The sequence below is a fragment of the Mytilus edulis genome, chromosome 10 (assembly GCF_963676685.1).
Source record: "Mytilus edulis chromosome 10, xbMytEdul2.2, whole genome shotgun sequence".
Taxonomy (NCBI): Eukaryota; Metazoa; Mollusca; class Bivalvia; order Mytilida; family Mytilidae; genus Mytilus; species Mytilus edulis.
The window spans coordinates 11,731,188-11,746,755 of record NC_092353.1 but is presented as its reverse complement, the minus strand read 5'-3'; the positions used below and the strand labels follow the sequence as shown (position 1 = coordinate 11,746,755).

The following is a 15,568-nucleotide window of genomic DNA, read 5'->3' as shown; positions in this document are numbered from 1 at the left end:
ACCACAAGATTACAGGCTCCTGACTTTTCATGTTTATGATAATTTGGTATATAAAATAAATGCCAGACCCATATCTTTTTGAAATATATAACAAAAATAAACGTAACGATATAAATAAAGAATTTGGGTCAATTAAATAGACAACATAGATCAGAAACAGCAGAATCATCCAAGAAAAAGTACAATAATCAATATAAAGCCAGGAACGACAAATAGCCACCCATTTGAGATCTTTGGCTGTTTGCTCTTTGGTCGGGTTGTAGTCTCTTTGACCCATTCTCCGTTTCCATTCTTACTTTTATATACACATCAGGTTTGTAATGGTGCCTTAAAGACATGACAGATTTTTATGTCCAGGCTGTAGTCATTATGTAGTTTCAAATTGACTAGTTATACTCCGAAGACTAGATGTTTACTTATCAAGGTACTGAGTATTTTGAAATATCAAAATATCAACTTTAAATCAAATAGTGTATGAATTATTTTCTTTGAACCGATAATTGTAGTCATAAACTCAAAAAATCAAGACCTATTATTATGTAATAGTCCAGGCTGAGTCATTATGGTATGCTTATCGATATCTGCTTTTCTACAGTTGATGAACAGATGATCGTAATATATCTCTGCAATTTTACTATTCAATGTGTACATATCTACAATAGAGACAAAGTTATACATATAGGGAGGTATATTTTTCTAAATGTAAAGGGTTTCTGATACTTTATAATAGCAAATAAATACAAAAATAAAATTACAAACATATGTATTTGCATGTTAAGAAGTACTGTCTATTTCACTAGTTATACTCCGACGACTAGAAGTTTACTTGTAAAGGTATTGAGTGTTTTGAAATATTAAAATATCAACTTTAAATAATATAATGTATGAAGAATTTTCTATGAACCGATAGTTGTTTTCATTTTCTGTAAACCGATAGTTGTAGTCATAACCTAAAAAATCAAGACCTTTCGTGAACAATACAGGAAATTTTATATGCTATTTATAACATCTATATACAGTTTTATTTGTCATATCCTTTGTAACTTGACGTAGAATGCTTCATCGTTATGACGATTTATAGTTTTTAATTCGTTCTACTTAAATTTCCCATGAGAAGTTGTAGTTGAAAAATGTAAACTGTAATTTCAAAACCCATTCTATAGTTAACAAATTTAACCAGGAAGTTCTTGATATTTGAAGTGTGTTATTTTATTTTAAGATTAAAAAAATCTGGAATACAAACAGATAAACGAAATGAACCATGTCACAAAATCAAATAAAAAATAATGTTTACAGCAGTTATTGTTTGAAGGTCATATGTTTCTTTGTTGATATTGACTATAGAAAATGTTTTAGAAAACAACTTGACAAGTACATAAAAATATCAGTACTAAAAGTAAAATCACAAAAATACTAAACTCCGAGGAAAATTCAAAAAGGATCAAATGGTGAAATCAAAAACTCAAACACATCAAACGAATGGATAACAACTGTCATATTTCTGACTTGGTACAGGTGTCGAGAAGACCGCGGGACCGGCAACGTTTCGGAAGAAACATTGTAACCAAGGTCGACGTCACAACGGCGACGTCACCTTATCTTTTTCTTAGTAACTAGTGTAAACGTCAAACTACAAAGCTGTTGTGTATTTTATCAGAGTTATATTATAAGATATAGTCCCCACATTTATGGTGCCGTGACTAATGGAACTACCAAAGCTTAAATCAAGAAGAATGGGCAATCGTAGTGCCGTTACCAGACTTTTACGAAAATTTGCCGACGCAAAAGAAATCGACAGAGAGGAGCTGTTAGCCACATATGAAAATCTACAACAGAAAAAGAAGTTACTCGACAAACTGAATGAACAAATTGAGAACGCATCGGAAACAGAGGATATAGAGACGGAAATCGTAGACACAGATGAGTATACTACAAATTTTGTTACTAAACTGAGACATTTTAAGATATTCATAGATAAAACATCACAACCTATTTCTAATCAACCATCACATTCGTCTTATCAAGTTTTAAATGTAGACAGTCCACCGTTTATCCCTACTAGTTCACCAGAAATTGCACAGACAAGTTATGCCGCCCCATCATTGCCACAGTCAAATGATGCCGCTCGAATTTTAACAGAGACAAGCCAAATTGCCACATCAATTTCCACGTCAAGCTATACTGTCCCGTCCGCTATATCCAGCAATCACCGTTTGCCAAAATTAACTTTACCTACATTTAATGGTAATATATTAGAATGGCCGAGCTTTTGGGATTCTTACGAATCGGCAGTTCATTACAACCCAACATTGACAGATGTTCAAAAGTTTAAGGCCCAATTAGAAAACGAAGCCGCTCAGACAATTACCGGATTTTCTCTAACTAACGCTAACTATGCCGAAGCCGTAAATGTTCTGATAGAGAGATTTGGACAGACTCATAAAATAACACAAGCACACCTACAAGCACTGCTTGATATTACGCCACCCCGGAATGAGCTCATACGCCTGAGAATGTTTTATGACAAAATGGAGAGTTTAGTTAGAGGACTTGAATCGCTTGGACAGACACAGGACTCATACGGTAATTTATTAGTCCCGATTATAATCAACAAACTGCCCGGAGAAATCAGAAAGCATCTCGCGCGGGAGCATGGTACGACAAATTGGCTATTACGAGATCTTAGAAAAAGTATACTTAAGGAAATACAAATCATGGAAGCCGGACAAGTTACACAGACAGAAAGTGATATTTCGTATTCTACCCTTTTCGCCGGTGCTAACTCACAAAGAAAACACAACGCAAGTACTAGAAATGTTAATCAGCATTTAACAGAAAGCCGTGCATTTTCTGCAAAGATATTCATTCGCTTGCCAACTGCCAGAAAGTACGCGATTTAGATGAACGCATCGCTATTGTTAAACGTAACAATGTATGCTTCAACTGCCGCGGTACACATCACATAAAAGAATGCAAATCGAAAAGTTCATGTCGTAACTGTGGTTAACGACACCACACTAGTTTATGTAATGAAGTTGAACACACCGCAAACCCCGACCAGAGAAGTGAAAATCGTTTTACTGACACGAATATTTCTAATCACAATTGTACGAACGAAAGTACGACATCTACACCGACTGTAGTTAATCTTGTGGCAGATACCGAGATACAAGAAGACTCAACAATATTACACTCGTCAGCACAATTTCACTCAAATGTATTGTTGAAAACTACCGTGGACCCTGTTTGGTCAGATCATCATTGCACAGATACGAATATTTTGTTTGATGAAGGCGCTCAAAGGTCTTTTGTAACGGAGAGTCTTGCGCGAGAATTAAACCTGCAGAGAAAAGGATCCGAAAAGATTCAACTCTCATCATTTGGAGAAACCAACACTAATGCTAGGCGACTCGATAAAGCCACAGTTAATGTTGAAACTGAAACTGGACATACAATCCCAATACATGCATTAATCGTTCCTATGATAGCTACGCCATTACAGAACCACATTCGTTTCATTGACAGGAACAGTAACTATTTACAAGATCTTAAGCTCGCACATCCAGTTACGCAACAGGATACCTTTGAAATTTCGTTATTAATTGGAGCCGATTTTTATTGGGAAATAGTTGAAGATAAAGTTGTACGCGGAAACGGACCCACCGCAGTCAAATCGGAACTAGGGTACTTACTTTCTGGACCATTAAATTCAGAAAAATCACAGCTATCAACAGTGTCAAGTATTTCCAATGTACTTATTTCACATCAAACAGAGGAGCACAACTTAGAAGCGTTTAGGAAGATTGAAGCTCGAGAAGTAGAATTTCAACAAGTACACGACGAAAAAGAGAAATATAGAAGAACTTCAATTGAGTTTCGCGACAACCACGATTATGCAAAGTTACCATGGAAACACGACAACGATTAAAGAGAACATTAAACTTGTTTTATGGACTTTTGAAATAAAGTGATGAAGTATATTTATTTAAAAATGTGTTACGCGATGAATATGGACTGTAATGCGAATTTGTTTTATGAACTACGTTAGTTCAACTGTGAAAGAACTGTGAATTTTTTATTTTGAAAGACTTTAATCTTAATTTAATGTTATTTATATATTGTATTTCAATTTTCTTTTCTAGTAATTTTTTTTGAGGCTCCGAGAATGTCGAGAAGACCGCGGGACCGGCAACGTCTCGGAAGAAACATTGTAACCAAGGTCGACGTCACAACGGCGACGTCACCTTATCTTTTTCTTAGTAACTAGTAAACGTCAAACTACAAAGCTGTTGCGTATTTTATCAGAGTTATATTATAAGATATCGTCCCCACAACGTTAACAGGCATTAAGGTCTTATATGTATATAAAAAATATCGTAAGGACACACGTATTACATTTTCTAAATGTGTGTCGCATTTGTATCGGGCCATAGTAATGATGCAAACGGAAATGTATTCATTCGCATTACGAAGAAGGCAACACAAAAACGTAAATTTAAACAAAACTGGTGTTTGAAAGTATCTACGGATTGAAATTGTTCTCTTTTTTAATTATACAAAATGATTCAACTTTACATTCTTAAGAAGAGTTTAAGCTTTACTACAACTTTCATTGAAGACTAGACGTTGCTTTTGGTTTCCTATACGCTGCTGTATCAAACTTACAAAATTCAGTATTCAGTTTTTTCCCGAGATACTTCCATTATTAATAAGGGCCGACAATATTTTAAAACTTATGTCGTTGTAAAGATATAATTTATATGTTGTTATCATATACTAGTAGGACTAAATACAAGTAGGCTAATAATTGTTCAATATATATTTTTGTTTTAAACTATTTTCTGCATAGTTTATGATTTAAATATTTTTTGGAGTTTGATCAAATGTATATGCAGGATATCATTTGATCTTTATATAAAGATTTTATCAATCAATGAAAAGGCCAAATTTATTCCGAAAGATAAAAGTGTGTTCTGAAATAAGTGATCATCAGTATCTTGACTAAACAGACACTCCAATCACATGTGTTGTTGTATATGTTGGTGAAGTTCAAAATGTCTACAGCTTACAAACACAAGTTAAAACGTCTACTCTTTAGCGAGGAAACGTTTTTAGTTGAAAAATTCAGTTTACCAGGAAAATATTACTAGCAGTTCAAATCTAATAGTAGCGGATCCACAATTTGACAACTGATAGGTTTTAGTGGTGTTCGGAGCCAAAAATAATCATTTATAATTCGATGAAGTACTGGATCCTAGACTAACGATGACCTCGTAGACTTCTATTTCAGCAGCAGAAGTATCATCAAATAAATGTAAGTATCATACAATAGCATTAACGGTACCCGATGTGCTGCACTAAATGAGCATAATTGAAATTGTAATGCCGTCAACAAATATGAGCATCCTAAACAGCTTGCTCAATGATATCTGTTTTTTCTGAAGTTCATACAATGCATTAACGCAAGTTTCCTTTGCAAAATAGTGGCGAAGAAACCAACAGGACATTCAAACTCATAAGTCGAATATAAACTGACAACGCCATGGCTAAAAAAATAAAGAGACAACAAAATTGAAAATTGAAAACTGGAGAAAATGTGATTAATGATATATACACGAAAACAATGGGAAAATATCAGAAAAAGTAGTACCCGCGGAAGAAAAAAACCCAACCAAAATTGATTTAGATTGCTGAACTGCTAAAACTTACAGTTCACTAACAGATATATTGAGTGTTTAGGAATATAAAAATTTCATCATTAAATCGCATAATCTATAAATAGTTGGACACATTTTCTGTAAACATGAATTAAGACCTTGTAAAAATACAGGAAATTTTGAATGCTATTTATATACATCAATATCCACAGTATTATTTGTCACATCCTATATTACGAAATAAGTAACTTGACGTGGGATGCTGCATCTTTTTGACAAATGCTAGATTTTTAAATTAATCATAACAAAGATTTTTTTTTTTAAATGTATCAATATTGTATCAATTGATTTTTTTTAACCTTAAATGTAACAAGTAACACGACGTTGAAGCATGTTCCAAATTTGTATAGTACATGATAAATAAAGGCAACAGTAGTATACCGCTGTTCAAAACTCGTCAATCTATGGACAAAAAACAAAATAGGGGTAACAAACTACAACTGAGGGAAACGCATTAAATATAAGAGGAGAACAACGACACAACATTCACATCAATTATTGATTGACGATACGGATGATAAAGTCATATTTTTATTGCTGACATTGACCATGAAAAATACTGTATAAAACAACTTATTAATAATTTTCGAAGGCTTTACTCAGACTTTCAAAGGAGAGTGGACGTTGACAATGGTTTTTATTTTTTTTCTGTGCCCCTCTGCATCCAATGGCAAATTCCTAACCTCTTGTTACTACGGACAGACATGATAAATGATACACGGTTTGGTTCTTCGACTTTACAGCTATTGTTTAATCAAATATCTAACCTTAACTATCAATGCAATTGGAAATTGCTCGACTAGCCGGATTGACACTAAGCACAATATTGAATAAATAAAAACATAATACACCAACCGTTGGTCTAATTAGTTCCTGCAGTTTCTGAAAAATCGTTATCTGCCAATGATGATAGTGTTGGAAATATTTTGCACGAAAATGTTCTTAATCTTGTTCGATAAATGCCATATCAGGAACTGTTGAATTTTGATAGCTTTGAATCTATCTACCACATGTTGTGTTTTGTGAAATACTTGTTCTCATCTTAGAGTTTTTAAACGTAAAAGCTGACGGAAAAAAGAGAGAAGGGACACTTGAAAGGGATACAGTCCATACTTTTTACTCTATAATTTAGTAAAATGTAAGATGTGTATTTGAAATCACTGTTTTACCCATAAAACACCTGAGGGTAACCCCAGACATGTAATCAATGTCTGGTCATTGCAATAATTTACATTTATCTTTTATATTTCTATGATTTATGTATTTTTACGAAACTGAGTTTCCAATCAATATGAGCAGTTGACCTGAGATTGTTTAATATGCTATTCGGTTGAAGTCACTTTTGATATTTGGTAGAAAAGTTTGTTTATATTATGAACGTTCATGATACAATACAAACTGGATGTTTTTTATTTGTTGGAAACACATAATGTTGAAATCATTTGTTTACCTTAATCATTGTTCATGGCAATTACGTTTTTATAGAACCTTTTCCATACGGGTTTTCTTTTGTATCCACTTATTCAAGTGGAAACGTTTTGAATCATTTTGTTTAACTTTAATGGTAAATACATTTTTATTGCAGAATCTTTTCTTTACTGATTCTTATTGTTTAACTAATTAATGAATCAATTTGGTTCATTTTTATTAATTTATTCATATTCAGAGATCTATATCTATAGATAAGATAACTTTTTTTAGCACTAACACATTGACAATAAATGGTTATGGCAACAAATTAAAGAGAAACTACAATAACATATATACAATGAAGGAGTGACAGTGGATAATTATGAGAGAAATGTATAAAAATAAAAGAGAGGCATATACATTATTACAGAAATCAAGTACCTTTTAATAATGAGTTTCTCAAAAACAAGCATTCATTCAAATAGTTGACAATAATTTTTAATATTGTTTGGGAATTACTTTTTATAATTGATATAAGCAACTTATATGATAAAGAAGGTAATTTGTTGTTCAATAGGACAGTATTTAATTCTTTAATGAGGTTATCTCTCACATAGCTATAGGAGGAACATTTTAAAAGAAAATGTAGTTCCTCTTCAATGTCTCCATTGTTTCAGCAAAGACATACCCTACTCTGCTTTGGTATTTTTAGATATCACCCTCTTTCAATAGATAAAGTATGAGCACTTAACCTCAATCTACATAATGTTGATCTATATATAAGAAAGGGTTTTTAGGATACTTTCTAAAATAAATCATGAAAAATAGTAAAGTGCATTGCTAAATAAACACTTTTGAAAACAAAATTTTATTGTGCATGGTCTAAATACGTCATATAACAATTCTTTGAAATCCAAGTCATTTTCATGTAAAGGGCAAATTTATTGACATTTTCTGTAAACCGATTTGTATCATGACCTATATTATTATAATAGATAATTGCATACTACAGGAATGTGATATTCAATATATATATAATTCTTATCTTATCTTATATATATATAAACAAAATATGAAACAATAACTTTGAAAGTGTATGTTAATACTTTTAAACCATCAATAAATTATATGTCTTTGTCCTTAATTGAAGACATGTTCTTTTTAAACTTAAGGGAATTCCGTTTGCTAAAAATAGACCAGTCTTGAGACCATTGCATATATTTATCATATCCTGAAAAACTATAATGTTACGCAATGTATCATCATCATCATAAACGTGACGTAGAAAAGTACATGGGTATAATTACGTAGTTTTGCCTTATGTAAACACCATTACAATTGAAACGTTGTTGAAGATTTCAACTGAAACTTTAAAAAGTTTATGCTTGTACTAATGATTAATCAGTCCATTTTTAGGATTATTTTATACTTTCGTTTCGTATAGATAAACGTGATTAATTCAAATGGCAGGGCTTCCAGCGGCACAACAATTGATGCACCAAACTGATAATGCTGATGATGTGAATGTAGAAGTTAACACAGCACAATGTATGAAAAACTGCACTCAATGTTTTACATGGATATTTAAGACTGGACCTATAAAAACTAAAGTTTTGGTGATTTACGCTTTTATTTCTATCATAGGAATATTGGCATTACTAATTGTCATAGCTCATAAAAGGTCGGATAACACTCCACCCTATTCCGTAAGTTACAATTCATAATCACTGCCTTCATATGTACCATACATGAAAATTTACTTATTCGTCTTAACGAACAAATCTGAAACACACGGAATGATTACTTTAGAGAAATAGTCAACTGAGACTTATATATTTTCAAAATTCACATTAAACGCATTAACACGACTAAAGTCATGAGTACTGTATATGATGTAAAAAAATGTGTATACTACTTTTTATTTATGGAAATAGCTTTAATAATTACAGATGCCAGACAACATGGTCAAAGAATTAATGAAAGTACCATGTCAAGTCGTTAATCAGGCACAATATCCACCAATACGGAAAGAAAGTGACGACACGTGTTTCTACACAAAAGAAAATATAACTAAGATATTGAATGCCACAAGAAAATCAACATATAAGGTAAAAATCAAAGTAAGATTTAGTATTTCTTGAGAAATTATTAAAGGAAATTGAAAAAGTAAGCATTTGAATTATATATAAATATCAGTATTGTTAAAACTTGTGACACTTGAAGAAGGCCATTTGTTGAGCCGAAATATTTGTCAGCACGATTTAATAACAACATTTTCGTATTATAACATCTTATATCAGTACCGTTGTGCAAATCTTTAGACTGATATAATTTTTTCCTTATCTGCATAGTATCGCCTATTCTAGACGATCCGGTACATAGTAAATTTGCTGGTTGGTCGTTTTTATAGACTTTTATATATATATATATATATACAACTCGTCTAAACATCAACCCAACAATGTTAGATCTGTAAATTTGCTTTCGCAAATTTTTGGTTCTTCCCTCGCCGGGATTCGAACCCATGCTACTGTGATATCGTGACACCAAATCGCCTGCACTGCAGCCGTCCCGCTAGACCACACGACCACCTGGGCTCTCTAAAAAAAGAGCTTTCGGTGGGCATGTGTTACCTTTCCACGTCAGTTTTAATCTAGCGGCGTACTACAGTACATGATATATAAGGCATGAAGATGTTATTGTTACAGATCAGCTAAATTATCTATAGTAAAGGATCCTGCAAATTAATGTAAGATACAGTCACAGAAAATAATTATATTCATAAGTACGTCTGAGTCAGTGACAACCCTACAACAGATGTATCCATCGGATCGCCATCAATGATGGTGATACATGGCTGTGTACATAATGTATATACAACTCGTCTAAACATCAACCCAACAATGTTAGATCTGTAAATTTGCTTTCGCAAATTTTTGGTTTTTCCCTCGCCGGGAATATATATATATATATTTTTACTTCGAATTAAGTGACAAACAATTCGAAAACAAGTATTACTACGTTCAGATCCATATAAATATCGATGTATCAAAACTAGGTCTTACGGTTTTTATTTGTGTCATTTATCTATTCTGTTTTTAAATTCCTCTATACAAACTACAAAGATTTTATCACATAAAAGGTCAACAGCTCTTGGTGGTGCATATGAAAAGGGACTTCCGGACTCTCAAACTCATCATACTCTAACGATTGCAAGTTAAGACCTAAAAGACATAACAGGAAATCAAGTTTGGATCATGTTTAGATTTAAACCGCGTTACATCGTCCTTACTTGTGGTACTGTAATGTGTAATACACACAATGCACTATTAAGTTCCCTTTCCGCATCAAACGGCACCACAACTACTAAAACGTATCATAAACATTTCTATACTGTGACGGGAAAAAAATCAACAAATACTTACTTTTTTCCTAGGTCAAAACTTAGTATCATGCTGCATTTTTCAGTATTTATCTTCCTTTAATTTAAGTATTGTCAAGTTTGACCTGATGCTAATATGTTGCCGTACCCAGTCTTACATTTGAGATTTCCAGATAATTTGATTTCCGTAACATAACTGTTTTCCTTCTGTAAACATTACCAAATATCAGTGAGATCATCAATGCAGATCATACCTGGATATTAGAATCTAGAAAAAAAACATAGTACTTTATCTATCCGTGGAGCCGTGGTATTGTTTTTACAAAGCGCAACCTATGAATGCAACAACTATTTTGTAGTTATGCGACGTTTAAGGCATACTAAGGTAAGAGTATGTTTTTGTTGGTTGTCGCCAAAAATATTGGCTGATCAATTTCCAGTTTGAACGGTATTTGTGTGAATTTAGCGAGATGTAAGAGTACAAAAGATTTGTAAATATCTCTTTAAAACTGCACTTTTATTATTACTGTTATATGTAAAATAATAATATAATAAAATTGTTTTTTTAGCTACCTTGAATTTGTAATCATACAACACCTTGAGTTGGCACTGGGCGGTTAACATGGTTACGTAGGAGATACTGAAACAATAAACTCTGCCTTCGAGAACTTTTTTTTCACAATATGGTAGCTATCTTTGGCATTTATTTTTTCTTTTTTTTAAATTTTATTTGCTTGTTTGATTCTTTTAAGTTAGTGCTTTGTAGTTATTTCTTTTTTTTTTATGTATTTTTGTATTTTATTTATTTTTAAATGTGAAGCGCTTAGAGTAATTGTTGTTATTATATAATGCGCTCTATAAATATTGTATTTATTATTTATTTTATTTTGTACGAATCATTTTTGCAACATGCGTTTGATGGAGACAGCATACCTTTTGATATATTCACAGAATCTTTTGTTTACTCTAAAACATGTCTTTTTTTGATTTCTGAAGATATTCAGAAATTACCATAATGTAATATATGTAATCCTGATATATACAATAAGTGTTTTACGTTATTTCACAGAATCTCCTAAAAGCTGTCAGATACAATTAAGCATTTGTAACCTGAAATTCACAATGAGTTTCAAACGAGATTTCCTTAAAATTATATATACTAGGGATGGTAACAAGTTCTCGAGTATCGCTCGGTAGGACCGAGTAAAGAATAACAAAACTCGACTAATCGGTTTCCTGTTAAAATGTTGTTGCTTTCCTATGCTTAAACAAAAAAATATTGTGAATGAGAGCGCCTCCCGGGAAATTAAATATTGATCAAAGTAAATTAAGATTAAAATGCGATTCGAATGTTTGCGTTTAACTGTCATTTAAATTGAGAGGTAGGCTATGAATAAGATCACTTGTCAAAGGCTTACACTTTTAGCTTATTCTAGTCATGTAAACACCGCTTTACCGTCAGTGCATATATTTTCATCAGCAGGACTGATACTTACCAACAACAAAAAAAAAACAGTTGAAAAATCGCCATGTTCCAGAAAAATATGAAAAGATAATATTTTAAGATATAAAAGAACAAATTCTTTACACCCTTGATCGACCCTCAGAAAAAGGTTTGAGTCATCAGTAAGTTCTACGCATTGCTCCTTTATTGATCATTAAATGTGCTGTTTTTACGGTTCCTAAATACTGTTGTTTGAATAACCCTTTTCTATTGATATTAAATAATTTACTTGATGAGGTTTTTGCCAGTTTACATAATGAGTACATGTAACAAATGTACTATTAATTATGGTTTAAAAAAAATCAGTTTGGACTATTATCTAGTCCTAGGTAATTATGTTGAGGATTTTATTCAATAAGACACCGGTCCACAATACATAACATGGGTATAACTTGGTGTTTCGATCTTGTAAACGTATTACCGAGCGTGTACTCGAGTATCACACGGTAAGTCCAACGAGTAATCGATAAGTGAATCTTCACCGAGTTGACATCCCTAATATATACTGATTTCCGGTGAGTTTCACGTATAACATCGTTTGATGAAACATTCACGTGAATTTCACTTGAGATTCTTACAATTTATATTCACATAAAATTCCTGCGAGTGAAATTTCCGTGTAAACCTCTCGCTGTAAACACCTTTTTATAAAACACATTTTGGAAAATTGAAATTTTACCCGTCATTTATTCCGTTTTTTTTCTTCATAAAATCAGCTTCTCATGTTTCATCTTATGATTATTTTGTTTTTTATTGTACGTATTGTAATCTATTTCACAATTGTATAAGATATGCAGTATATGTTATCTTAATGCGTTTATACTCTCCCGTTGTTCGTATCAAAAGCTGTTTGATGTTGAATGAAATATATGTTAAGTTTTTGAGTATCTAAATATTTGTTATATATAGATATGGTGTGAGTGCCAATGAGACAACTCTCCATACAAATAACAATATAACAATAACAATTTGTTATGTTCATTACGTTATATAATATCATTGATTTGTTGATGATTTGTGTTTACAATAACTTTGTAGTGCAGAGTAATAATTGCTCTTCCTCGACTAATCTTTTTTTGTATTTTCATTTAATCATCTGTCATTTATCATAAAACATTATAATGAGAAATTGCACAAAGGAAAGACAAAGTTTTTATTATGATTAAAGGTAGCATGCAAAGATGTAGTTTTTCTACATTTTGTTCAACATACAATTGTACATGTATCGTACATAGATTTAACGGACATTCAATGATAAATTGTGATTATATAAATTGGTTTTGTAATAACGTAACATTATTTTGCGGACGTATTAATTTAGTGTTCATTGTTTTATGACTTATGTAATTGATTGGTGGAACATCATTTACCTTTTAGTTCTACACATAGGCATTCAAATTGTTTCTTTCTGTTATATTACTGCAATGTTTCCAGATATTTCAATAATGTTGAACAAAAATATTTCGTCTTAGGAGATTTCATAGTCAATACTAATAAATCAAAAATGTTATATAAAGTAAATATGTTAAACTTAGATCGACGTCCGTTCCTCATATCAACGTCAATTCATAGTTATATTATCAAAACATACTATGAAACAAAGAAATATGTCAAGTATTTTTAACCTCTAATCGACACCCAACATGGCGTCATTAATTTAAAAACTACACCCGAGTCTGCTTTCATCGATGTCATATATAATAACTTATTTGTTTTAAATTTGATTGTTTTTGTTTGTCTATCATTAATTCTTTGAGTGAACTGCATACAGAAACTAATTGTTTTTATATATAATCCTTATATACTTTATACATCATAACGACTTAACTGGCGTATATAAGATGGAACAACAAAAGTAGGCAGCATCCCGTCCGAAATAATCAACTTCGTGCATATAAAAGGACAATGATCAGTAGATAATAAGTCGACATATTGATATAAGTAAATGAAACAGCAGCCCAAATATATCGATAAATATACCAAAAGCCATGTTCTAATGAACACGCAATATGTTTGATACATACGCACTCATTAACTGTTTATATTCTCATTATTTTCATTGTTATTCTAATAAAGTATATACATTTTAGCAGCTTACGTTAACTTTAATTATATATTGTAATCCTACTTTGATTTTTTCAACTTATTGAATACGTAAACGCAATGCACACACTCAACGGGGGGATAACGAGAAGAGCCAATATGCATAGTATAACATTGGTAGGCATTATATTTGACCATATATTCGCTCAGTGTAAAATATCGACAAAAATACTGCCTGTCCATGTTATATTGAGCAAAGAGCATGACATGAAGGAATTATTCCTTAATTTGAGAACAACACGCATACACTGATCAAAGGCTTGTGTAATAGGCCGTCGATTTGGAATGTAATTTCATAATGACATAAGATTTGGACGTCTATTTGAGGAACGGACGTCGATTAGAGGCCAGACGTTGATTTAAGTTTTACATATATAAAAAAGAAAGAACGACTATTAATCAATCAAAAACTGTATATAGTATGCAGCTTTATGCCAGTCTAGTATGTATTGGTGTTTCATATTTATAAAAATGCAAATATATCATACGTTCAGGTATTTCACATCTAATCTCTTAATATTCTATACTAATTGTAATTCCCCGCAAAAGCTTACAGAAATCTGTTCACAGACTTATTCAGTAGGAATACCGTTTCGAAACTGTTGTCAGGTCATTCAGGTAGCATATTTTGGAATTTATATTGATTTACTTATAGAGTCTTGGATTGGAAATAAACACATTTATTCTAAAAACCAGTTGTTTTCATGATGTTACATTCTTCTCATATCTTTTATGATGGTATGATACTAATCCCCATAATAGGAGGGATTGTGCTATTTAAACGATGAAAACAATCAGTTTAATTAAGGTCTGGAGTACATTGTAGCTGCTAATAGTTTTTTGTCAATTTATGTATAATTGTCTTTATCCTTGGTTTCTTCTGTAACCTGTTCTGACATCGGACTCTATGACATTTGTGGACTAAGTTTAACGGCGGGTGTTACTGTGTTTTTTTTTCTACCGTGGCTAGAGGTATATGGAGAGGATTTAGACCTCGCAATACATGATTGTTTCCGTCGCCTGTTTGCGTCTATCCAAGGTCAGTTCATATATATGTTTCTGAGTTGAATTAGTTTGATGTCCAAATTCAATAAACAAGTACATAGGTTTCTTTAAGGGCAAGCTGCATTCAATATCCAGATGCAGTATTTCTCGCTGTGGTCTTTGGATTTTTTCTGCTCTTTGGTGTGGTAGTTGCCTCTTTGATACATATCCAAATTTTACTTCCAAGTTTATATCTGATACAGTTGTACCCAGATAGGAACGTAGCCTGTATGCATTGATTTCTACATTGTTTAGTTAGTATCATCACATACTAACATCAACACTAGAAACACAGTTCTACGTATACACTTATATTCCAATTCTGAATATGGACCATGTTTTGAGCAGACCGGTAATTGTTCGAAATTTGTCTTCAGTTTGTGTCGTAGGAGTATATTTTTGGGTTTC

At 32.1% G+C, this 15,568-nt stretch overlaps 2 protein-coding genes across 2 annotated transcripts; both read left to right on the top strand.

Moving 5' to 3' along the window:
• Positions 1–1,703: 1,703 nt before the first annotated feature.
• LOC139492581 (uncharacterized) lies at positions 1,704–2,900 on the top strand. Its single transcript, XM_071280735.1, has one exon. It carries the CDS (start codon positions 1,704–1,706, stop codon positions 2,898–2,900), a length of 1,197 nt encoding a protein of 398 aa, XP_071136836.1.
• Positions 2,901–8,403: 5,503 nt separating this feature from the next.
• Positions 8,404–14,102, top strand: LOC139493407 (uncharacterized). Its single transcript, XM_071281790.1, has 3 exons — positions 8,404–8,833; positions 9,077–9,235; positions 11,079–14,102. Exons 1-3 carry the CDS (start codon positions 8,591–8,593, stop codon positions 11,085–11,087), a joined length of 411 nt encoding a protein of 136 aa, XP_071137891.1. The 5' UTR covers positions 8,404–8,590; the 3' UTR covers positions 11,088–14,102.
• The last annotated feature ends 1,466 nt before the right edge of the window (positions 14,103–15,568 follow it).